This window comes from Mus musculus, chromosome 3 (genome assembly GCF_000001635.26).
Source record: "Mus musculus strain C57BL/6J chromosome 3, GRCm38.p6 C57BL/6J".
NCBI classification, from domain to species: domain Eukaryota; kingdom Metazoa; phylum Chordata; class Mammalia; order Rodentia; family Muridae; genus Mus; species Mus musculus.
The window spans coordinates 132761535-132786202 of record NC_000069.6 but is presented as its reverse complement, the minus strand read 5'-3'; the positions used below and the strand labels follow the sequence as shown (position 1 = coordinate 132786202).

At 38.7% G+C, this 24668-nt stretch overlaps 1 protein-coding gene and 1 long non-coding RNA gene across 7 annotated transcripts in view; one reads left to right on the top strand and one right to left on the bottom strand.

Annotated features, from left to right (window-relative positions):
• Window positions 1–24668, bottom strand: part of Tbck (TBC1 domain containing kinase) — a 157576-nt gene that overhangs the window by 55486 nt on the left and 77422 nt on the right. For 3 of the 5 annotated variants that reach the window (XR_001783696.2, XM_030252639.1, NM_001163455.2), the window contains one exon: window positions 11607–11782. The exons of 1 other annotated variant lie outside the window; for it this stretch is intronic. Coding sequence is in view for 3 of the 4 variants with exons in the window: in XM_030252639.1 (XP_030108499.1) it covers window positions 11607–11782 (176 nt within the window). In the remaining variant the exon portion in view is untranslated. Of the gene's footprint in view, window positions 1–11606; window positions 11783–16882; window positions 19411–24668 lie in introns of those variants that run through there. One more of the 5 variants, XM_006501553.4, reaches the window with a different exon arrangement.
• Gm30294 lies at window positions 8719–14075 on the top strand. Of its 2 annotated transcripts, none has more exons than XR_376096.3 (3): window positions 8719–9931; window positions 11589–11758; window positions 13801–14075. It is a non-coding gene; the product is annotated as a predicted gene, 30294 (long non-coding RNA). The 2 variants fall into 2 exon arrangements; XR_376095.4 differs by having other exon boundaries at window positions 8722–9931; window positions 11589–11711.

Sequence of the window (24668 nt, the reverse complement as noted above, 5' to 3'; positions counted from 1 at the left end):
CCCTTACTTGCTGCAGTACTTGGAACAGGGTGTTCTGTACCTCACCTGGGAAGCACAGTAGAACTGGCCCTGGACGTGTGGGTTGAAGGTGAGCCAGCCCAATGGTGTGAGTGCAGGAGAGTCATCAGGCTGACCAGCTCAGATACCTCTCAGGTCTAGACTCAGACCTTTGAGTTGGCATACCCCATCATCTACTCCACCGATGAATTGTTGGAGTTCATGAAGCGGCTGCTCTTATAGATCCAAAACTACAGGATCTCCATGACACAGAGCAACAACAGGATAGCTGAGAGGAATCCCAGTGAGGATCTAGTATTGATAAAGCAGCAGAAGCCAGAGGCCTTGTACCAGACCAATGACTCATGCCAAAGAATATTTGCAAGCAAATAAGTATGGACAAAAGGGTGTACTATGGGGGCACACTACAGCTTCCAGACTAAGATCTTTTTTTTCTCTGTTGGGGGTTAGGTTGCAAGAGTGGAGGGCAGGTATGAGGGGAGGGGGAGATGAGTGGGACTGGGGTGTATGATGTGAAATTCACAACCAATAAAAAGTTGAAAGTGTAATAATAAGCAATCCAAGACAAGGAAATATTGCTAAAAGCTACAGGCAATCTTTTTGTGATGAAGTAAATCTTTAAGATACTATATTGTCTATAGAATGTAAACATGTAATTTGATACATATATCCCATTAATATTTAAAAATTATTCTTTGCAAATTATGACATACTTAAGTGTTCACAAATTTTACTTATAGAAATAAAATCACTACTCTATTTTAAAAGCAGTGAGTAATTAATTGGTTAAAATGCACAGGTCAGGACAGAAATCACATGATGTCCTACATAAGCAGATACAGAAAAGCCACTTGACAAACTCCAACATCCCTTTATGATGAAGGTCCTGGAAAAACTAGGGATTATGTGAGTACATTCAATGCAATAAAGGTAATCTATGACAAAACTGGGTTCTATCAAAAGCATGCTGAGCAAGCCATAAGGAGCAAGCAGGACTCCTTCATGGCTTCTGTTTCAGCTCTTGCGTCTAGGTTCCTGCCTTAAGTTCCTTTGATGATGGACTGTGATATGGAAGTGTAGGAAAATAAATCCTTTCCTTCCACTCCCCAAACAAAAGAAAAAACCTGCACAGTATTGGCAGAAAACCAGATACAAACAGAGTAGAGCAGACTAAAGGATCAAGATGTAAGTACACATGGCTATAGCCACCTAGGTTTTGACCAAAAAAAAAAAAAAAAAAAAAAAGGAAAACGGAACGTGTACACACAGGGAGAGCAAAGTTAAAGCTCGAGACACTGAACCTGCTATAAACATCTCAAGATGAGGGCGCATCTCAATAACCAGCTAGAGAAGTGACTCAGTGGCTGAAGGTGACTGGTGCTGCGCCTGGCTACCGCTGAGACCTGGAACCCTATGGTGGAAGGCAATCAGCCCCTGGAGCTGTCTTCTGACCTCAGCATGTTCATGTGGTAGATGTGCCCAGACAGACTCATGCAGACACTAGACAAATACGTGCAATGCAAGAGGGTTAAAGCTCTATCATGCTACAAGTAACTTAAAAGGATGCTAAGAAACAAAAAGACATACTTTGTTTTTTTCAAAAAATAACATATCAAAATTTCCTATCTGTAAATTTATTTGTAGCACAATTTGGACTTTAATAGCTTCTTGGTATGGAAAAAGAAAAAGACATACTTTGTTTTTTTCAAAAAATAACATATCAAAATTTCCTATCTGTAAATTTATTTGTAGCACAATTTGGACTTTAATAGCTTCTTGGTATGGAAAAAGAAACTCTAAAAGATAATGTAATTGAAAAATAACAAAAATATGAGTATAAATCTTGTTTACTATAAAGGGATATTTAGAATCAAAAAGTAATTTAGTTTGTTCAAGAAAATAAACATCTTCATATTAAACTAGCCATTTGATAAATAAAAAAGTTTAATAGAGGGGCTGGAGAGATGGATTAGCGGTTAAGAAGAGCACTGACTGCTTTTCCGAAGGTCCTGAGTTCAATTCCCAGCAACTACATGGTGGCTCACAACCATCTGTAATGAGATCTGACACCCTTTTCTGGTGTGTCTGAAGACAGCTACAGTGTACTTACATATAATAAATAAATAAATATTTTAGAAAAAAGTTTAGTAGTTTGTTATCTTGACTTGATTGTCTGTTGGTAAGTGGTCATTTTGCTTGATTCATATAGGACTTCTGAATGACAACTCCTCTCTCTCTCTCTCTCTCTCTCTCTCTCTCTCTCTCTCACACACACACACACACACACACACACACACACACACACACACACACACACAAACACACAAATAACAATGGTAGCTAAACTTTACTCGCTTGTGCTTGAGAGAACAGGAACCCCCTCCTTGCTAGAACTCTCTCAGGTGTGTGAGTTGCAGGTAAAGCTCTGGTTTCACTTTTCTTACAGCCTCAGTCTGTGTTAGTATGTGTACAAAATAGACTAAAAAACATCAAAATTAAAATTGTATACCTAGGTTTAACTGTGGTTTCTGAACTCATGTCACAGAAATTGTTTGTTTATTTATCCTATATGGGTATCTTATATGAATATACTTACACTGAGTGCCTGAATAAACGGGATACTTTGAACATCATTAGGCTTCCTGGATCCTGTGTATAGTGGTGTCTCTCGTTGCCACCCCATCTGTAGAATTGTGCCAGAATCTATTTCTCTTTAAATGTCACAGAATGCCAGTGATTCATGAAATGACATCTCTGAACTTTGAGGTTGTATAAGGAACATCTCTGTGCAAGACCCCAGATATTCATTAGCGAGCTGGAGTCAGGCTGCTGTGCCCATCACTCTCCATGGAGAAATGTATTCTGTAGACTCACTGGTGGAGAAACATTGCTAGAAGATCTGTGTCAAATCAACACTGAATTAAATCAGGCTGCTCAGGAAAACTGTCACCACTGCAGCCTTCCCTGCAACTTCATGTGGGGATGCTAATTGTGCTTTGAGAACTGCCTGCTGCCTGTGGAGACATGCCCCTGTCTCACATCAGCTCAGCTGCCAGTCTGGACCAAACCCTCTTCAAATACTCTGCCCTATATCATGCCAATGTTACTTTCGCCAAAAAGAAAATAATTAGTATTTTCTTTTATTTTCTATTAAGAACTCTATCATGACTCTGCTTCTATCACCTCCAATCCTCATCAACACAATGCATTCATAATTCTCCTGGTACACGTTTTGTCTGACCATGGACACACTTTCTGTGCTCATTTCACTGTGGCATTTACAGGACATGGCTGTATCCAGAAGATCCTTGCATACAGTGGGAAGGGAGAGCTGTGTTTACAAGGCGATGAGTTGGAGTGACCACACTGAGGGTTATAACCCAGACAGCAAGCACTTTGATATGCCACTACAAATTCTCATTTCTCCAAGATAATTTCACAAAATGATAAAAAGCACATGTTTTAAAAGATAGTGAAAAGTACCAACTATAATTTCTAAGTTTTAGATGGCTGCAGGGAAACAATTCCATGTTTTTAAAAATGAGGAGCACACGATGGTTCACCGGGAAAAGCAATAATGGACATGCACCCCTAATTTACAGCTCCGTGACCTGGAAAGTGAGGCGTATTCTCAAGCTATTTGGTTACAATATTTACTTAAATGTCTTATTTCACAAAGCATTTGAGTTAACGTTTAGTTCAACTTACTCTCTAATAAATGCTTTATTGTTTATCCCGTTCTGATACATTATTTTCATCTGCCAAAATAGTTTTCTGGTGTACTGAATTAAGTGATATCCCAAATCTGGAACTGATACTGGGAGAAAGGATGTTTATATAAAATGATAAAAATCTTGCTAACTCTAGACTTGAGGAGCTCAGCTTTAAATAACAACTAGGTTCAGAAAATGAAGAACGCAGTTGTAAATGAGGCATGGCAGACACTGCAGGTTTTCTTCCTCTTTGTTCTCCTGATTCCAAACCAACTTTCTTCATGTCCATGTATTTACCAAGGTACTTGGAACAGATACAGTCCACATTAATGTGAAAGGAATCAGGTACTGAGCATGTGCTCAATGAATATCTGCTAAAAGAATAAATACTATCCAAAATTCACTTTAATAATGAGAGAGAGAAAAGAAAAAGAATATTCCCCTTTTAGAACAACACAAAAACCTTTGGAACATGGTGGACTAGGAGCCCCGTCAGAGGGAGTAGTGGATAACAGTTTAGGAAATAAAGGGAACAAGAATAATTGACAATCAATCAACTACTTCTCCAGGGTCAGGCTCTGCTGGTCAACAAACCTCTGCTATAATTAAACATGGACTTTCTCTACCACCAGACTGGCCTTGCTTGCTGCATTTTATTCCAGGTTAACTGCACTAAAATAATTGCAAACGTAGCGCTAGCATGGATTTGAAAGAAGGGGCCCCCCACTACTCTGGAGGGGCTCCCATCAACTTCACCACAGGGAAAAGCAGGAACTAAACACAAACATCAACCAATCAGTGTGCTCTGGGAATCATACAACCAGCCATTCCTGACCCTGTGGGGCCTCAGCAACCACAGTGGGGCAGAATTTGTCTTAGTTGTTCACAGCCCACAGTCCACAACCAACAGAAAAGAACCAAGAAAACCTACATGCGAAAGAAGCTGGAAACTCCCTTTAAAAGCATATGCAGCACAGCTTAGACCAGGATCAGAGAGAAAAACAAACAAACAATCCAGTGGATCCATGAAGAAACAAAAGGCATTCAGGCCAGTGATCTCATTTTCTGAATATCTCCATCCAGCTCTCCTTCCCTACTACAGCAATTCTTCATCTCACTGAGAGTCCATTATCTTCTACCTCCACCTAGCAGCCTCTCTCTACAGATAAGTCTTTTCTATACAGTACAGTAGGGCATAGGAAGCCAACACTATTCCCTACTGTTAGTGCCTTTCTCCTTTTCTTCCTTCTCTCTCTCATATCCCTTCCTCTTACTGTCATATTTTCCAAAGGCCAGACGCTGACCTGGTTTACGATATCTGGGCACATATCCTTACCTCTCTTTAGAAGTCTAATGCTAACCAAAGCTCCCACACATCTACCCACTTTTTTTTTTCTGTCTCAACTATTTTAATTCCTATGAATGTCTCTCCTCTACTTCCCTCTAACAACCCAACATTTCTCACCAGCCTTACTGTGATTGCTCACCCTTTCCTTCCCTTTCTCTCATACTAATGCATTAGCCCAGGCAGTACTAATGGAGTCCTTCACTCCTTAAACTAACCTGTACTTAGCATGTGCCTGTTTCCAGTTACCCACTACTCTGTTTAGTCATACTGGGTTAACTACTGGGTAGTAATTGTTGCTGTGAAAGCTCTTCCCACACCTGCAGACTGGAGACAGTCTGTGGACAGGAACACCAGCCTACCAAATGAAAATGTCACCACAACTGTTCAATGACCCAGTCTCTAACGCTATAAGCACATCCACTGAAAGAAGAGATGCATCCTGAATTAAAAGAAAAAGATCAACAGCAACAAATCTTAAACAATAACTTAACTGAGATCTCATAACAAAACCACAAGGAACATGAAAAAAAAAAACCAACAAAACTTGTTTCCTTCAAAAGCTGTCAACCACAAATTACTAAACATTGATCAAAATGACTTAGAGAAAATTCCAGGTAAATTCAAAATAATGATTATAAATATGATAGGACAGATCCAAGATTCCAATATTTTCCGGGAGAATATAAACAGCTGAATAAAAGAATGAAGTCAATCTATAATATGTTATAGTTTTATATTGCAATTTAACACAATAGAATACACCATAGAAAAGAAAGGTCACACTACAGATTAAGAAGAGCCCATCAGAATAACAATAGACTTTCAGTTTAAACCACAAAAGCAAGGGCTTAGACAGATGTATTTCCAATTTTGAAAGATCACAAGTGCAAGCCCACTCTAATATACCCAACCAAACTGTCATAAAATGTTTTTTTTGTTTTTTTTTTTTTAAAGCATAGTATAGGAATTCATGACCATCAAGTTAGCCCTGTAGTGGACACTGGCTTGTAGTCCATAAGAAACATGAAATCTTAGATTTGGAAAAAGAGTCTCATATGTCATACATTCAACACCTAAGGTGCTACAGTCAGGGACCATCTTGAGATGTGACCTGATGTCTGATTTTGAACTCTTCTAGGAGTTATAAACTCCTAAATATTTCCATTGTTGGGACTCCACAGACATTATGCTGCATTGACTAATAGGACACGAACAGACACTTTGTGAAGTCCACCTGAACAATGAGTGAGCTGCACTGTAGGAGATAACAACCTTCATACAGGGGGATGGAAGGTATCACTGTGACTACAGCTCTCTGCTTTTAAGCCCCAGGTTCTGCATAGCTCTTTGTGAACTCATGTTAGTGGCAGGACCAAAGCCAAGGACAGCTGTTTCTTGTTGTCTCTCACTTATTTACTATACTATGCTACACTGGCAGTTACAGACAAAGTGTAGAGGTAATCCTAAAGTTTCTACTGCCACCTGGTTTACAGGGCCCTGAACAACTCAAGCCCCAACCATTACCCTACAGCAGCAAACACTGCTTCTAAAGAAGGAAATCCCCCTAGATCCAGTTGTCACTCCAAACTTGGGTGCTCATACCAGGCAAGACAAGAGCCTTGACAAGCACTGTTGCCAGCAAAGAGTAGCACAGTGGTTTCTGTTTGCCACCCCTTCTGTAAAACTATTATCTCTATACTTTGTCTAATAGTCTACTAAAGTTATGACTGGGTATGAGCACCACAGGGCTACTGCTATGGGTTTTTGCCAATGAAATCTGGACCCAAGTCACTGCCAGACTGAAGGGCAAGCTTGCTAGGTTTCTTACCACTGCTAGGGCTGCTGGCAGGGGACCTTGCACAGCTAGAACCAACAGCATTTGATGAAACTGTGGTCACCTGATAGGGTCCACTCTTCCCACGTGTGAGTAAGTACACAGTGAGTGCCTCGCAGCCATGGCTATCAGCACTATACCTGCTTGAGCTCATGCCCCCACTTGTGGGGCTTATAGGCTAGTGAGTTTCTGATCCCACCTCAGTCTGCACTGTACGCAGAGTCATTGATCATAGCCCAAGGAGCTACAGGGAAACTACACTGTAGTCCCAATTTAGAAATATAACAAGAATTGCATTCAGTCTGATCCATCTGATAGAAAAACATCTCAATACAGAAGCCCAGGAAATATGAAAACTCAAGCTACCATGCCTATAAAGGCACACATCAAACTCTTTAATAACCGATTTCATACCTGCACAGATGAAATACACCATAAAGAACATTTTAAATAGTCATTTAAAAACTGAATGAAATCCATGAGAAAAAAATAACCCATTAAATGAAATTAGAAAGATAATTGGGATATTAATGAGAAATTCAAGAAAGAAAATTTTGAAATTCTTACAAGTGAAGAGCTAAATAAGTCACCTATTTGTATACATGCATACATATACACACACATCTATGCACACGCACACATACACACACACACACACACACACACACACACACACACACACACAGAGTGAGAGTGAGAGAGAGAGAAAGCAAGCAAGCATTACCAAACCACAAAATGAGTAGGAAAGGATAAAGGAAGAAAGAGAATCTCAAAAAAAGGTAACAACAGACAGGAGTGAGTCCTTACATATCAATAATAATGAATGAAAATGAACTGAATTCCTCCGTTAAAGGACTCATTAGAGTGGTCATTTTCCCTCTTCCCCCAAGGGCTGAGAAGTAGAATATGTAGAGAACACAGTCAGGAGGACAGATGCAAATGCAAAGGCCCTGTGTCCTGCTGATCTGAGCATTCTAATCAAAGGTTTAGTTGGGCTTATGCTAATATTTTACACTTGGTACTATTAGCAAGAAGAAAGCACATATTTGTGGTTTTCCTTGCACTGCACTACGAAGCAATCCACTTTCTTCAAGAGTATACAAGTAACTGTACATGCTGATGTACACCTAGTAAGACTGGAACGAAACAGTGAGATCCCGAGCAGCTCTGACTGTAGAGCACTGTGTGGAATAGATTAGCACATACGCTTGAATTATCCAGGGCCCAAAACATTCTACAGGAAATTTGCTAAAATTGCTGTTTGTAAGTTATACTGAATTCATTAGCTTGTTTTAACTCTTAAATGAAAATAAAACACAATACGTTAGAGATTGGTTTAAGGGAAGAAAATGTTCCTGAAAACCTGCAAACTGTAAAGCTCAGTGAGACTATTTTTTCAATTGTTCAAATTATATGAAGTTTATATAGTGAGATTAAATTTTATATCCAGAATTTATATTTGACTTTGAGAAGCGATTCCATCATGAAGTATAAAATGTTCAAAAGACCAGTTGGCATGTAAAGCATTGCTTCTAAGTTGAATGTTCTGTTTTGCTCATGACAATAGCAAGTAGTTACCATTATGCAAGTGAAACCAAACTCATTTTTTAAAATCCTGGGCTACTATATGTGTTCCTAATCAGGTTATCATGAAAAACAAGAATAATTCTTGCTTCTTCAAAGACTGCATATAACTAAGTTATACTACTTACAAATAAATGAATATGCTGATCAAATTTGTCAAAGGGATTAAAAAAAATTGAAAAGTTAACTACTATCTTTTTCTAAAAAGTGCATTCAGTTTAAAAAACCAAAAAAACCAAACCCCACCCATTTCACCCTTGTGGCCTGGAATGTGCAGTTGGCTAATGGATGCTTCCAGTGCAAACCGAAGGAGCCAATGTCAGCAGGAGATCTGAAGACACAGCAAGCATGGTGCATGTGTGATCCCAGTACCGGCAATGTGGATGCAGGAGGTCAGTTCGCTTGGGCTAAACTTGAAGTTCCAACCCCACCCAAAATATGATGGAACACTAACCCAAGCTGATCTCTGATCTCTGCACACACACACCCCAAATGAATGTCCACTTCATCATATCCATCAAAAGTTCATACCTTTACTTACTGTTTTCTTCAATTAGAAAACTACGACCCAAATTCTCAAGGAGACTTTTTTTTACTATTTAAGGAAAAACTGGATGGAAGAGATCTTGGCAGGACATGAAATAATTCTTTTGGCAATTCTTTAGTGGCTTGAAAGTCAGAATGGAATTAAAACTAAGAAGTAAAGGTCAAAGCGAAACTTTAAACTAAAATTACTAGGGTAAAACTGCCAGGAAGATTCCTTCTTTAGAAAGCAGCCTCCAACTCTCCCCGCTGCCTTACTGTTTGTGCGTTTTGAACGTACAGTGGTGGTACTGCAGCCAACACTGGGAAGACAGAGGACCCAAGAACACGGCCTGTGTCACACAGCAACTTGGATTCAGAAGATTGGTGTCACAAAGGTCTGTATAGTTTACAAGGTTGAAATTTTTTAGCCTTTCGTTACCAAGCACGTAAAAGAAATTGCTACTAGTTTAAATTCTTGGTATATATCATACAGTGAGCTGGATACTGTGTATATTATTTATAAAATGACTTTGGTAAACCTAAGTATTATGATGTGATAATCTTGCCAACTTGCCTGGACTAAGAAATGCCTAGAAGAGAGTAAGTGTACTGCTTGGTGTGTCTGTGACACTTCCAGCGATGAGAGAATTACACCATGGGTGGGCTCATATGCTGGCATTACTGAGAGGTGGGAAGGACAGCAGTAGGGCCAGGCTGGAGGAAGCGAGTCCCTTGGGCTGTGTCTTGCCTAACCTCTTTCTTTACCCTCTTTTCCTGCTTCCTGGCTCATCACATGAACTACTTTGTTCTATTGTACAACCCCTGAGATAATGGACCAACACCTCTGAAACTGCAAGACAAAAACCATCTTCGTTCTTTGAGTGTCTCTGTGTTTTGTCACAAAATAAGGTCAGTAACACGTGTGTTTGCACTTACAAATAGTAAGTGCAGAGACTGTGGATTTTATTCAATGTTACATGACAAAAAACCAGGCAGGGTCAAAATTTGAGGCCAAATCTACTAAACAGTGAACATGTTTTTCCTACTGTAAAATAATTTTAAAGAATCAGACACAAGCTGGTCATGGTAGTTTAGGACTTGAAACTTAGCACCCAGGAGGTAGAGGCAGGAGGATCACTGTGAGTTCCAGGCTAACCAGGACACATAGTTCCTCTCTCATCAACAACAAGAAAAATGAAAATGAAAAAAAAAAAAACTAACACAATGGTATGACATTACATGAGTCTAAATTGGGATTATCCTAATTTTGATGAATATCAGCACAGATTTTTTTTCTATCTACTTCCCTTTATATTAAAATTTAAATTTGAACCTTAAAAATAGGAAAGAGGACCAAATCTCAGATTAAAAATATTTTATATAGGGACTGTAGAGATGGCTCAGTGCTTTGAAGCACTGGTTGCTCTTCCAGATGACTGGAGTTTAATTCTCAGCAACCACATGGTGGTTCAGTCATTTATAACTCATGGTCCATGGGATCAGACACACTCTTCTGACCTCTGGGGGCACGAGACACATATGTGGTGCACATACATACAAGCAGGCAAAACATTGACACATACAAAATAGTCATATATATGAAATTGAAAAATAGTTTTAGAATAACACTAAATATTTACGTTTTATCCCAATGAATGCCAATTCTCCCCTTGGGAGGCCTACTCAACCTTTGGGAGACTAGTGAAAGTATTTACTTCCTAGTGTAGGTCCTTATTCCTATCTCTTGATATCCTTTACCAGCTTATCATAACCTTTCTCATATATACCCACGGAGCTGTTGCCTCTTCCTCACCCAGATCTTTGTCTGTTGTTAAGAAACACAAATTGGCTGCAATTGGAAATGGCAAAACATAGATGCATCCAGGTTTATGGAACATAAAAAAAATCATAGAAAATATCAAGTGTAAAAAGGTGGATTCATGCAAAAATATTCAACTACAAACAAATCTAACTGTGAAAAATACTGTTTAACAAGTCAAAGCCTGCAATGTCTCATCATTACAGCGCTCCTTTTTACTCCTACTACTCTATCAGTACACCTGGCTACCACTAAGACAATGCATGCATATTAACTGAAAGCCAATCTCATGAAAATCACTAGGATAATATAAAAGTGGGATCTTGGGAACACTGAAGTTATAAATAAAAGTTAGGTTGAACATATTTTGTAAATTTGATTAATAAGAAGGCCAATATCGAAAACATAATGGGATAGTTTTCTCAACATCATTTCCTTGGTTATGAACAAATATGTTCCTATTATATCAACAACTCTTAATATTGATGTGTTTCAAGAAATCTTCCTTTGCTTCTATGACCTCATATAACAAGCTGATGTATTACTAGCTGGTATGCTTATGTAGAAAATAAAACGAAATTTGTCATTGGAGGAACATGTCCAAACAACCTTCATTACTATACATGAAAGGAGCCAGAGCTCTTCTGAATTAACCATGTGAACACAGTTGTATACTAGGAGATAACTACACTGAAAGAACACGAGTGACAGTATTATGATCACTAATGATGGTAAAATTTGTAACAGGTGTCTGCTAACACGTACCAGGTCTGTCTTTGGAGGATCTGTACACTCAGCAGAGAAGTAAGGCGCTGAGCTTCGCACTACACTGCTCTCCGAGGCTGGCTTTGGAGGCTGAGCATGCTGTCTGTATGTAGCACTTTTAGGAGTCCAGCAAAACAGATTGACCGACTCACGTACGCAGCGTTCAATGTCAATTTCTAGGTTGAAAATACAAAGAGAGAAAAATCTGTAGAACTTAGACTGTATTGTTAATGTAATTTTTTTTCTAAATTTGTATGGGATGAAAACTAAATAGAAAGGAACCCAACAAAAACAATATTAATGTGCATAAGTGATTGGAAATATAAGGGTTATTTGGTTATTATTACATCATCATATCTGTACCTAAATATATCCATCTCATCTTGTGTGGGATTTGATATTATTTATGTATGCATGAACATCTTTGTGTATTTCAATATATCATCTAAATACCATGAAACTTGTTTCATTTAACAACCTGCTACATTTACTCTAGTAAATGTTTCCCCTTTGCAAATTAAAATAGAGACTTAGACGTAGGAATCATTAGACAAAGGACTCAGATGTTGACTAGCCACAGCTTGTAGTAAAATACACTAAAAGTTATACTGCTGTTTAGTAACTAAATATAATATATCCAGGGAAAGGTGATCAAAACACCAATCTAGGCATTTCCCATCATTTTTAATTTCTTTAGTTAAGTGAGCTTTTATGTAGAGATATAATGCATTCAAAGATTTAAAATGACTTTTTATTTCCTTTCCTTTCCTTTTGAGGCAGAGGCAATGCATGTATGTGCTCATCACTCCTGCCAATCATTGGTTTTTGAGGGGACTGTAGCCAGGAGGCCAACAATTCTGATGAAGAATTAACTGTTTCTAGAGGAGGAAGGTGGAGCACAACAGTGAAGTCTCAGATGACAGAGACGGGGTCCAGCACCTGCTAGCATTTTATTCATTCCTAAAGCCAAGAAACGGAACGAGTCTCACTTTGTCAGCAGTTCCATCACGGTTTAGATAAGCAATAGATTAAAAACATGCATTTAAAAATCCAAAGACATAAGATTCCTGCTCTCTTAAGGAGAAGTGGAGACAGGCATGAACTAGATTTGGTAGATGCTGTGTGGTTACTGACCTGATTGGACATAGACAAACTTAAATGACAAAGCACACTTCTGACTGGGGCTGGCAGAAGGAGGTTGGCAGGGCTGGAAGGCTATTTAATTCCCACCCCCTCTTCTTGCTCTCTTTTGCTATTTTCTTGGTATGTGTTTCCTGCCACCAATGTTCAACCTCCATACACAGACCCAAAGGCAGGAGAACCAAGTAACCATAGACTCAAAGCTCTGAACCTGTGAGCCGACGACACAGTCTTCCTTTTTTTTTTTTTTTAGCTATGTGTCTCAAGTGTTTTGTTGTAGAGATAGACCGCTAGCAAGTGCATGCCATATGGATCTGGGATTGTTTGCCATCACAAAATGGAGAATCTTTGGAGAAGAGAAAACAGCATTTCCTGGGTCCCTACTTCCTGGCAGAGCTTTCTATTGTATGTTATTGGTCCATTTAATTCTCACAATGACCCCGACATCAGGTTATCCCTACTCCAGCCATTTCTTTTGCAAGAATGAACTAAGACACTAGAAAGCAACATGACTGTTGGGTGTGTTGCCCAGGTAGGAGTGTGAGCTACTAAGGATCACAAAAGCATCCTGGTTCATTAGGTTTGGAATATAAGCAGCAGTTCCTAAAGACCAGCCACTCACTAGGCAGTACTTTATCTGCTCTTAGCGATTTTTGCCAACTTCACAGCTGGTTAGTTCCACGGCTGCACAAAAAGGTCAGATTTTAGATCCACATTCTACATGTTATTCCTGACATACAATTATATAAAGACTTAAACAAGATTTGAGACATAAATGAATTTATTTCAACATGATGCCAGTACAGTGTTTTTAAAAATTTCTACCATTACCAGCCTGAAAACAAACAGCAACTACAAGAAAAATAAGAGTTGTCCCTACATGTCTACAACAAACTATGAACAATTTATTTTAGAAAACTTTCAATTACAATAAGTAAGGTTAAATACTGAATAGCTAAAGAGAAGAAATGATCAGTTATATAAATTTTGTATATTTAATACTAGGGAGTCCCTAAAGAAAAAAAATTTTAGTCCATATATTTTGTATTTCCAGCCTTCAAATCAGTTTGACACATCTGCCATCCAGAAAAGCTTCAATCAAGTCAGCGATCCGTATCAGCAGCACTGTTCCATCCCGCCACTGGCAAAGGAAAATGCCAGTCTCCATCTGATTCCCGAGCTCTGCAGCTTGGTGTGGTGTGCGGTGAACCCTGAAAGGCTGCAGAGGCCCCACCCAATTCGACAATGGCTGTCCCTTTCTCCATTCATCTAACCTGTCCGTCTCCCAATCTTCCCATAATTAAAGCATAATGCAATTGTATCTTATAAGCCATCAGCTGTGCAATCATTTTTATAGACCAATCTCTCACCCACAGAACCAGCATTAAAAAAAATCTTACATTTGTAAATAAAGCCTGAATCCCATGTTGAGGTCATCGGGTTTGAATGAAGATAGAAGGCTTTTGTGTGTGTGTGTGTGGTGTGACTGAGTGAAATAATTTTTCTAACTCCCACTTTCTTCATCCTCACTGATCAGTATCATATCTCTTAGAAAAACTGAAATATCTTTAACATGATAAACACACATCTCATGTTTGCTATGTGAGCAAAGTCAGATTTAAAATGCTGTCTCTCTTGAAGCCCTTTTGTCTTGATAGGAATGATGGCTGCTTAGGTCTACTGAATCTCCAATGTTTGAACATCCCTTCACTATTACGCAAGGCCTTTTTTTTTTTTGTCTCTCCTCTATATTAACTTTTTTTTTGAACGGGGGTAAGACATTCATTTTCTTGATTTGCTTCATCTTGATAGGAGTTTCCTCACTTCCCAGGAGCCCTCATGAGAGAGTACACAGACAGCAACACACCTTTTGTATCTCTATTCTGCTGAAGGTGACTTCACTGACCATAGTGCCTCAGGGTCGCATCTTCTTCCTTCTGAGCTATGAAGGGATCTACTGTTTTCTCTAAGAAGTCAGGTCAAAATTGAATTTGAGAAAACTGGCATGATTTACTCCTTTTATGTGCTCCCAGGATCTTGGTACTTCCAAATTTCATAATGATATAGTAATAGTAATAATAATAATAATAATAATAATAACAATAATAATAGTAATAATATCTATTTGACAGAGAAATGCTTTTGTTAGAAAAAGTTTCATAAGTGTTAAACTTTAAAACTGTTTTAAAGTTGTCAGAAGTAGAGAATTCCTACAGGGCCAATATTTTCTGTTCCCAACACAACTGTGAAGAGAAGAGTACTAATACTGTCTAAGTGTGGATGTAAGTGTAAACACTATTTCTCCATGCTAACAGAAAAGGTTACCTACTACCCGTTTACTGAGTTCTTGACTATCCAAGGTGGATTACTAGTCTTTACAAAGATAATTAATGGCTCAGAAATTATGGAGTTTGCTCAAAATTTGGAGTGAGCGTCTTAACTAGATCTAGAGAGCTACATTCTTGAACAAAGTTTTAAAAATTTTAAACCAGACACAAATTAATAAAGAATAAATCCAAATTAAAAAATAAGAGCCATCAGATATTAGCACTCTGTAATAAGGCCAAGCTCTTTAAAGGAAAATGATAAGAGCTAGACTATAATTTATGTTTATCAATATCAACTATATAATTAACAATAATTTGAAAAGCAGAAAATGTAATATTTGTTTCTTGTGATAGAGAAACAAATAAAAAGGAATGGAACAACAATTATCTAGATATTAGACTTGACAGGTAAGGGTAGTAATGCAATTGTGACTATGTCAAGGGTTAAAAGGAGAATGTACTCAAGGTAACTTGATACATGTAAAACAGAAGAAAGAAGAGGAGGAAGGAAGAGCAGCCAGCTGTGAGAAGGCTAGTTAGACACTACAGACCCAGAGAAATGACCAGCACATAATTCAAAAGGTAAATGGGAAGCCAATAAAGTATTAGGATGATTAAAACTTTATTAGCTAACTGTTTTGTGCATGCTGGCCACACTCCTGTACATGTCTGCATTCTCAGTCCAGGCTCCTGTACTTGGGATCCTCTCACTAGCAGAGACCTTTTTAGGGCAAGTCTGAGGTTACCTGTGCAGAAGAATAGAGACTCCCTTCCACTCTGACCCAACGCATTTCTATTTTTAGCCCTTTCTATTAAACCCCTGTCTGTCCTTCAGGTTCCTAACATCAAGAGGACCATTTGCTAAGTGACAGCGCTTGGCAGCATCTGAAGCCCCTGGCTCTGCTCATCCATCCGCCCCTTGCCTGGTCCTTCTCCATATGGAAGCCTTCAGCATGGGAGAGACGCTATTTCAGTAATGATTAAAGGTTGACATCATTTTCAGATGGTGCTGTTGCTAGAATTCACAATCTCAACACCAGCTCTCTCGCTCACCTGAGTTCAGTTCATCTCATTAAAATAAAAGGAAAAATCAAGACAAACAACTCAGGAAATAAAAGCCCCAACCACTAAAGCTCTTGTAGGTTGACAGAATGAGGTAAGGAAGACATAAGCTGCTATGGAAGAAGAGCATATCTATTAGAAGGTAGAAAGAAAAAATTTTCTGGGCTGATAAGACTATTCTGTATCTGGGGTGAGATTTACATATATGCTGACAACTGTCACAACGCATTGAGTTAGATAATGCAAACCTACACATTTTATGAAAATATGTCTAAATACAAGAAATAAAAAACAATTTTTACATATTTTCCTTTAAAGTTTCTTTATGCTTGAAATTTATAGATACTTGATTTAGAATTGCATATTAACTGTTAACTGCACAAACCTTCAGGTTTTTTTTTTTTTAAAACCCTTATTTTGTGTAAGAAAATGTTTTACCCACATATATGTATGTGTGCCATGTGTGTGCATGCCTTCTGCTAATGGAGGTCAGGAGAGAGTACTGGATGCCCTGGAACTGGTGGGGAGCTGCCATGATGGTGCTGGGAATGGAAGCCAGGTCTCCTGCAAGAGCAGCCAGTGCTGAGCCTTCTCCCTAGTCCTAGAGCTTCATTCCTCAGACTACAAAAATGTTAGAACACTGATGATTTTCGATCGAATAATTGACTGTTTTCAACAATTATTTTTTATTTTTAATGTTTTATTTATTTTTCTGAGAATATCATACAATATAATATCTTGATTACATTCTTTTTCCATCCCTAACTCTGTTCAGATCCCACTCCAACTCCCAATCCACCAAATTCCTTCTTAGAAATCTTAGAAAGCAACCAAACCAAACCAAACCAAACCAAACCAAACCAAACCAAACCAAAGCACAAACATACATACAGTTCATTTTGTGTTGACCAACTACCCCTGAGCATGAGGCCAGGCACTGAGTGGGCTGGTATTATATCTGGTATCACACCCCCGCCCCCAAGGAACACCACTTCTCCCTCTTCCAGCAGCTATTAATTGCAAACAGCTTTTTGGTTTGGAGTGGGACTCTGTGTTCACCCCCCTTCTCCTTGCTGGGATTCTATCTGACTTGAACTTGTACAGGTTTTTGCTATATTGTCACAGTCTCTGTATATTCATATATGCAGCAGTCCTTCAACAATTAACATTTTAGAATGTAAAATTTGTTTGGAAAAAGAAGGTAAGATGAACTATAAGTACTGATGCCTAGAGACATGAAAACTTTCCAAAACTACTACAATGGGACTCAGAACTCCAGAAGATAGACCAGAACAGGCTTAACTTATCAGCAGAGACCATGACAAACAAAACAAACATTGCACACCATGAAGTACCCTTTAAACAGAAAACTGCGTCAGACCCTCAGGTTGATAGTATCTTTATCATGATCTAATGCCTTTAGATCAGCAGTTCTCAGCATGTGGGTGGAAAGCCCTCTGGGTGTCAAATGACCTTTTCACAGGGTCACCTAAGACCCTCAGAAACCACATATACTTATGTGATTCATAACAGTATCAAAATTACAGTCATGAAGAAGCAACAAAAATAATTTTGAAGTTGGGGGTCACTACAATGATATTAAAGGGTTTCATCATTAGGAGGATTGATAACTATTGCTTTAAATGAAGAATAATTAAAATTAATATTTACAATATGATATAGATTCTAGGTCTTCCAAAGACCCAGGACCTGCCAGGAGCCCAGCGTCCCATATTTAAGGACTGCGTGTAAGGAGGATGTGTGTAATACAAGGTGCATGAGCAAGGAAGAGACACAGTATTCGAGAAAGCGGTCATCTTAAGGCACTCAAGACTTTGCCATGAAGTGTATTTTGGTAAAGAGCTCTTCAATAAAAACTCTTTTACTATATTTCTGAATATATTCTTGGATAACTCTCTTCTCATTTCTTAGTGAACAGAATTTTGAAGGTTCATACCATAGCTTGAATGATTTTCCTAGAATGCACATAATATACTATACCTCTCCCTTTTACCACTTTCAGATCATATACAAAGCATGGCCAAGTTCCTCAGCACCCCATGCAATGCCCCTAACCAGCACAGTGCCAGTGTCCCCACCACACAGGGACCTCAGCCCTCTCGTCTTGTCACGTTATCTGCCTCCTTCCTGCATTAGGGCACTGTGAGGCTTCACATCCTGTGCTCTTTTCTCAGTTCCATGCTTTCTAACTATGCTGTACACAGTGGTAAGTAAGGCATCTGATTTATTTCTATGTCCCAACTGCATGATGCGAGGCCTGCCAGAGAGGAAAGTTTGCTAAGTATGTGTTAAATTAATAAGCATAGGTATCTCAGACAGGGAGCAAGGTGTCCTTACAGCCAATTTCCATGCTTTGGTTGCTTCCCTGCTTGAAGCCGCTGAAACCAAGCAGGTGAGTTTTCTCAGCGCTAAGCATTCCCGGATGTTTTCCAGACAGAACTCAACTCTTGCCTTGTCGTTTTGTTCTAGATGTTGGTGACACTATTGGTGGTACAGATAAGGTTTTTGCATTACTTGTCCCCATCATACACTCCTCTTCAGATCCACAGATCGTGTCTAAATTGAACAACTCGAAGAGAGCAACAAGCGTTCATGTTTTGGGAGAAGGAAGAACTACTTAATATTTAGAGCATTATATTCTCTTTAATTAGGCTGTTTTCAGCAGAGGCTGTTGTAACCAAGCCTAACCAATTCCAGGTCATCTGCACTCTAATCTTCAAACTATGCTGATCATTTTATCACTTAAAAATCTCTACTAGTCCCCAATTCCACACACACACACACACACACACACACACACACACACACACACACTTCTAAATCTTAACTCACTACCTTTCTTATACCATAAGCATCCTTAGCCTGTCCCCCCTAGCAGCCTGGGCTAATCTGGGCTGATGTATAGGAATCCACCCAATCCCTTAGCACTGCTACATTTCCAGTCCTGTTGATTACACACAGCAGTTCCTTGAGGGAAATTGATTTTCCTAACTGAAAAAAATTACAGAACCAATGAGCTGTTCAAACAACACAGTTACAACATATATAATTAAGACAACTTGAAAGTGTCAGTCACTTTAAATAATGATTCATGAATGCTTTCTGACAAATAGCAAAGAACAGAATCTAGCTACAAGACTAGTTATGCACATATACACTTATGTCATCAGGCATGCACACATTCTTTGTAGGAAGTCTGCAGTATCTGTGGAATGGATGGATGGATAGGTACATAAATGCAGCCTTGGCAATGTCTAGGAGGAAAGAAGGTAGAATATTCTCAGGAATTTGGCTCTAATTCACTCCCTTTGCAAAGAGCCTATGCACATGTAATTGCTGGTGCAGTTGCTAAAGCACTTACCATTCCTGCGTCTTAGTGCCTGCAATGAAGAATACATGATTAAAAATGCAATGATCCATGTGCGCTGTTTCTCTACCCTTAGTGTATCTTTCTTGATCAGTTGCGGTGGAGTAGACAGACACCATAGTGCAAATCAGCAGGTGGTGCTAAACTGCAAGCCTCACACTTCAGAAGGAACAAAGGGGCAGCTGGGAAGACAGCTCAGGACAGCCACAGAGCAGACATTTTCTCCCTTTAATACCTTATGGGGAATCAGAAATAAAACAGGAACTTTGGATTTTTGTGGCAACTAGAACAAATCTGATAAGCACTTCCCAGGCAACTGGAAATAAGTGAAATATTTCCAATTAGATATAGTTTCTTATGAGAATAAGAATGTTCTGGTCGTTCCCTCTAACACGGTTCTGAGGACATCGCCACTCCAGCCCTTGTCCCCCTAGGCTCTGGCACACTGCTCTAAAGTGTTTTTGCTGAGATCCGACTCAGCAGATTCACTGCATTCTGAGCCCACAGGGTGAAGTTATTTCCATTTTGTCAAAGACCACAGTTTAAAGAGGCAGCACATCACAGTACTTTCAATCTTTGTGTGTGTGTGTGTGTGTGCGCGCGCGCGCGCGCGCGCACGTGCACCATAAATGTAAACAGATAGAGAGGTCAGGTGGAGGGGAGAAATAAAACAAATCCACAAGTGTTACTGTTTTACTAAAATACAAATCATATTCAGAAAATACATGAACTATATTACTTTAAATTATAAAGCAGTTTGGTCTTTAAATTCTTCCTTGTGGTATTAGCAGCAAATGTGAGAAATTTCAAAGTTAGTTTCTGATTTTTATAAAAGGTTCATTTCATTTTGTGAGTGTTTTCCCTGCATGCGTGTCTGTGTACCACGTGCATGCCTGGTGCCCACAGAAGTCAGAAGAGGGTGCTGGAAGAGGGTGCTGGACCCCTTGAAACAGAAGAGATATGTGGCTAGGAGCTACACTGTAGGCGGTAGAAGAGAACCCTGTTTTCTACAAGAGCAACAACTGCTCTTGAAAGCTGAGCCTTCTCTTCAGCCCTAGTGTCTCATTTTAAGTATTTTACAGTTGGCTTTAATATGTATATCTACATTTTGAGTGATCTGAAAACCAAGATAGTCGACAATAAGGAAGGCCAATAAAACTAATTTCATTGGTAGTATGATGAAGGAAATATGTTAACAACGATATAAATGATCAGATAATTTTTGAACTGCTCATAAATTCTCAGAGTTACAAGATAACTACTCTTTCCACCATGGTGAAAGGCCTTCTCACTGGGCTTTGAAAACGTGGGACTGGCTCTAAGATGAATGATTTTAGTTCACTCTCCGTTTTCAAGGTAATTACAAAACACTGACCGACCCTGACTTCAATTTTCTTTAGTTGCTAATATATAAAGTGTTTCTTTTCTTCATATGTATGTGTACCTGTATACGCCCACCTGAGAAGACTTGACATTTGTGGTGGGGGTCATCCTCTACTGTACCTCCATGTGACCTACAGAGCCCAGAGCTTACCACTTCTAGCAGTGTGAGTAGCCAGCCTATGCGGGGTTCCCATCTCTGCCTCCTGTGCATTAGCAGTGGTTAGGAGTCTCCATGGCTTTTCCATGGGTTTGGAGGATCTGAATTCCAGTCTTCATTCTTGTGGGACAAATGCTTTAGCCACTGAAACATCTCCACAGTCCCCAGTTTTATGTTTTAAGAGTACTTCGTAGGTCAGTGTTATAAAAAATCTCTGGCTTCCTGGAGTCACATAACACATGACAGCCTTTATGGGCTCTGTTTTTGGATTTGTAGTTCCACAAATTATTTATTTTAGCTTAGAAATAATGCATTTTAAGATTTTCAAAAATAATGAAGTAGCTATACCCTGTTGTCTCACTAACAAGGCTGAATGTAAACTGAAGTTTCACGAAAATGAATTTTCATGACATTTTATTTAGGCAGCCACACAATCATACCCTACACCCTGAAAAACTCCTCAAAGTAACTACTTTTTAAATTTATGCTTAACAACTTTTCAGCTCAAAATAATTTAATATTCCATCTAAGTATGCTTGACAATTTTTGAGCTCAAAATAATTTAATTGGCATCTAGAATGGATCCTTAAGATAATGTGTAACTTTAGGATTGACTGGAAGTGAAGGGACAGAGATAAAGGCTCCATAGTCAGCTTCTTTTATGCCCATCCCACAGGAACTCTAAGACATCCACAGCGATAGACACAGGCGTGTGCAACTGCCGTGATGTTCCAGCCTGAGAACGTGGGTAGAGATACCTGAGAAAATACCTAATTACTACCAGATCCAAAGCTCTGGGTAGAGCAGCATAAGCACGGCCCTGAACTGCCGTGAGAGTGAGCTGCTTCCCCTGGATCTGAGACTCCCTATGAGGATGCTCTGCTCTCCACAGCTGGAGCGTCTGGAGGAGAAGGCAGAGGAACAAGGCTGCTCCATGAGTATCAACATATTACTCCCATTTTTGGTATCTGACAATATTTTTTTATTTTTCAAAGACATTTAAAAGTAGATATATTTAGAAATTTTTAAAAACACTCCCCACACAGCCCACAATGATGCTTTTCAGTCTATATTTTCTCTTTTCTTTTCTAGCTGGTGTCCTATTGGTTCTAAGTACAAGACATTTACGAATAGTTTTTCTGTTCAGTACTTTCTTTCTCCTATCGAGAAAGCTTTTCTCCTTTCATTTTGTATCCCTCAGTTACTTAAAGTAACAAACAGGTCATACATTAGCAGTCTTTTGGCTATAATCATTAATATTTGCCTTAAGTCTTACAGGGCTTAAAATTTTGTGGTATTAGTTACTTCCTAGAGTATAAAAGTACTGTTGTAACCTCCCGTGGAGATATAGCTCACTTAAGAGAATACTTGCCTAGCATGTTGGAAATTCTGGGTTTGACCATGGTAAACTAGGCATGGAAGCCTACACTTTTAATCCTAGCACTGGGAGGTGGAGACAGGAAAATCAGGAATTCACTGTCACCTTTGGCTAAATTTCAAGTTCCTGGCTAGTAGGGAAAATGAGATCCTGTCTTATAAAAAATATATCATTATAACTTATTTTATTTACATTTATTCCTAAATGACAGAATCTATTAATTGAATACTGAACACTTTTTATTTGTATAGTTAAAAATCCCTAAAATTCTTTGAAACTTGCACAAGTCTATATTAACTTGGCAAAGGCTTTAGAGAGCCTATAATTACTTGATAGTTCTTTTGCTGTATTAGGTAATGAACAACGGAAACATCAGAGCTGGGGACTGTTTATTCCAGTGATGGCTGTCCTAAGTCACAGCAATAATACCATGTTACCTTTTCATTAGCTAAGCATTTATGTTTATATTTCTAATACCTCTGATTCATAAATGAAAATGTTTTAGCTAAAATGACAAAATTGGTCTATGCTTTTGAGCAAATGAGTGTTTGTTTTTGTATCCAAAGCCTTCTGTTCTCAGAGAATGCATTCCCTCAAACTCTGCATCACATAAGGTCGTGAAGTGTAAAACAGAATTCAGATAACTGAGCACATTACAATTAAACACGCATATTATTGTATTCCATTTCTAATCTACTGCATTTCTTGTCCTAAAATGAACAAAGAGGAAATAGCAGCAGTATACATACAAACCTGACCCAACAACAGCATAGACTGAATTCTAAGCCTGTGCACACTAGGCAAGTGCTCTATCTCTGAGCAACACACCCAGACATTCAAAAACACCTTTAGCAGGTAAAATATCCATGGTGGGGGATGAATCTACTCAAAAGAAATTAAGCTCAACAGAGTGTTCTCAGTAACACGAGTGCTTAATTAGTGTGGCAGGTAGAATGAGATGTCCCTCGTAGTCACAGGCTATGAAGATTTGGTCCCCAGTTGGTGGTGCTGTTTGGGAGGCTAGGAGGTGTGCCTTGCTGGAGAAAGTAAGTCACTGGGGGTAAGCTTTGACAATTTAGTGACTGGAGCCATTCTTAGGTTGCTCTCACTGCTTTGTGCTTGCCAGTCAAGATGTGAGCCCTGAGCTGCTGTACCAGACACCATGTCTACTGCCTGATGCCTCCACCCTGCCATCAGAGACTGCAATGCTTTGGAGCTATAAGCACAAATATATTCTTCTATATTGGTCATGCTGTTTTCTAACAGTAATAGAAAAGAAACTAATCCAATTAAGTTGACCAATAGTGATAGAAATGAGAAAACTGTCTAAGATTTCTTTTTTGTGAGACTTAAAATAAACAGGTAATGTCTACTGGATGTTAATCATTCATAATGCTCTACTATCATGGTTTCAAATTGAGAAATTTTAAACCTTATTCTATGTATCAAGTAAACACACAGCAGCCTTTTTAGTGCTATGATGCATTAAGTTGTTTTTCCTACATAGTACGTAACAAGATAAAAATATGCCACGGGACGAAAAATAACATCATCTTGCTATCATGAAATGTTTAATAGCGATTCTACTGATAGTTATTATAATTGGACATTTTGGAATTCGTTTCTGCCAGGCAACGACTTTGAGAGGATACAATTAATAAATATTGAAAAGCAATTAGTAAGTAAGAAATTTAACTTATCTTTGTTCACCTCATACCTGAATCAACTATAATTAGTAATTCCTAAATATAACCTATATATTTTTGATTACTAGTGCCCACCTGCAATTATGTTAGAAAATGAACTTAAGAAGAGTCCAGCACTGGCCTGTATGCATCTGACCTGTTTCTTGGTTCCTGCCAATTATACTCCCCTGTTCTGACAGGCATGCCGTCAACTGTATGCATACACTTAGAAGCTATCTCACAGAAACACACAAAAGCCAAATGTTTAGAATTTCCCAAGTGGGGAGCCTAAATAACAGTTTAGCATTCCATTATACTCATGTGAAAGAAATTACCATATCGTTCCAGAGTTAAAAGGCCTTCTTCTTCTATGTAAACATTATTTACTGAGGCTTAAAATAAGGAGGGAACAGCTACTAAATGTTCATTATTCATAATGTTATACGTTCATGGTTTCAAATTGAGAAAATTTAACCTTGTATAATGAATAAAGTAAATTCAAAGTAGCCTTTTTAATGCTATGCTACATAAAGTTTTTCCTG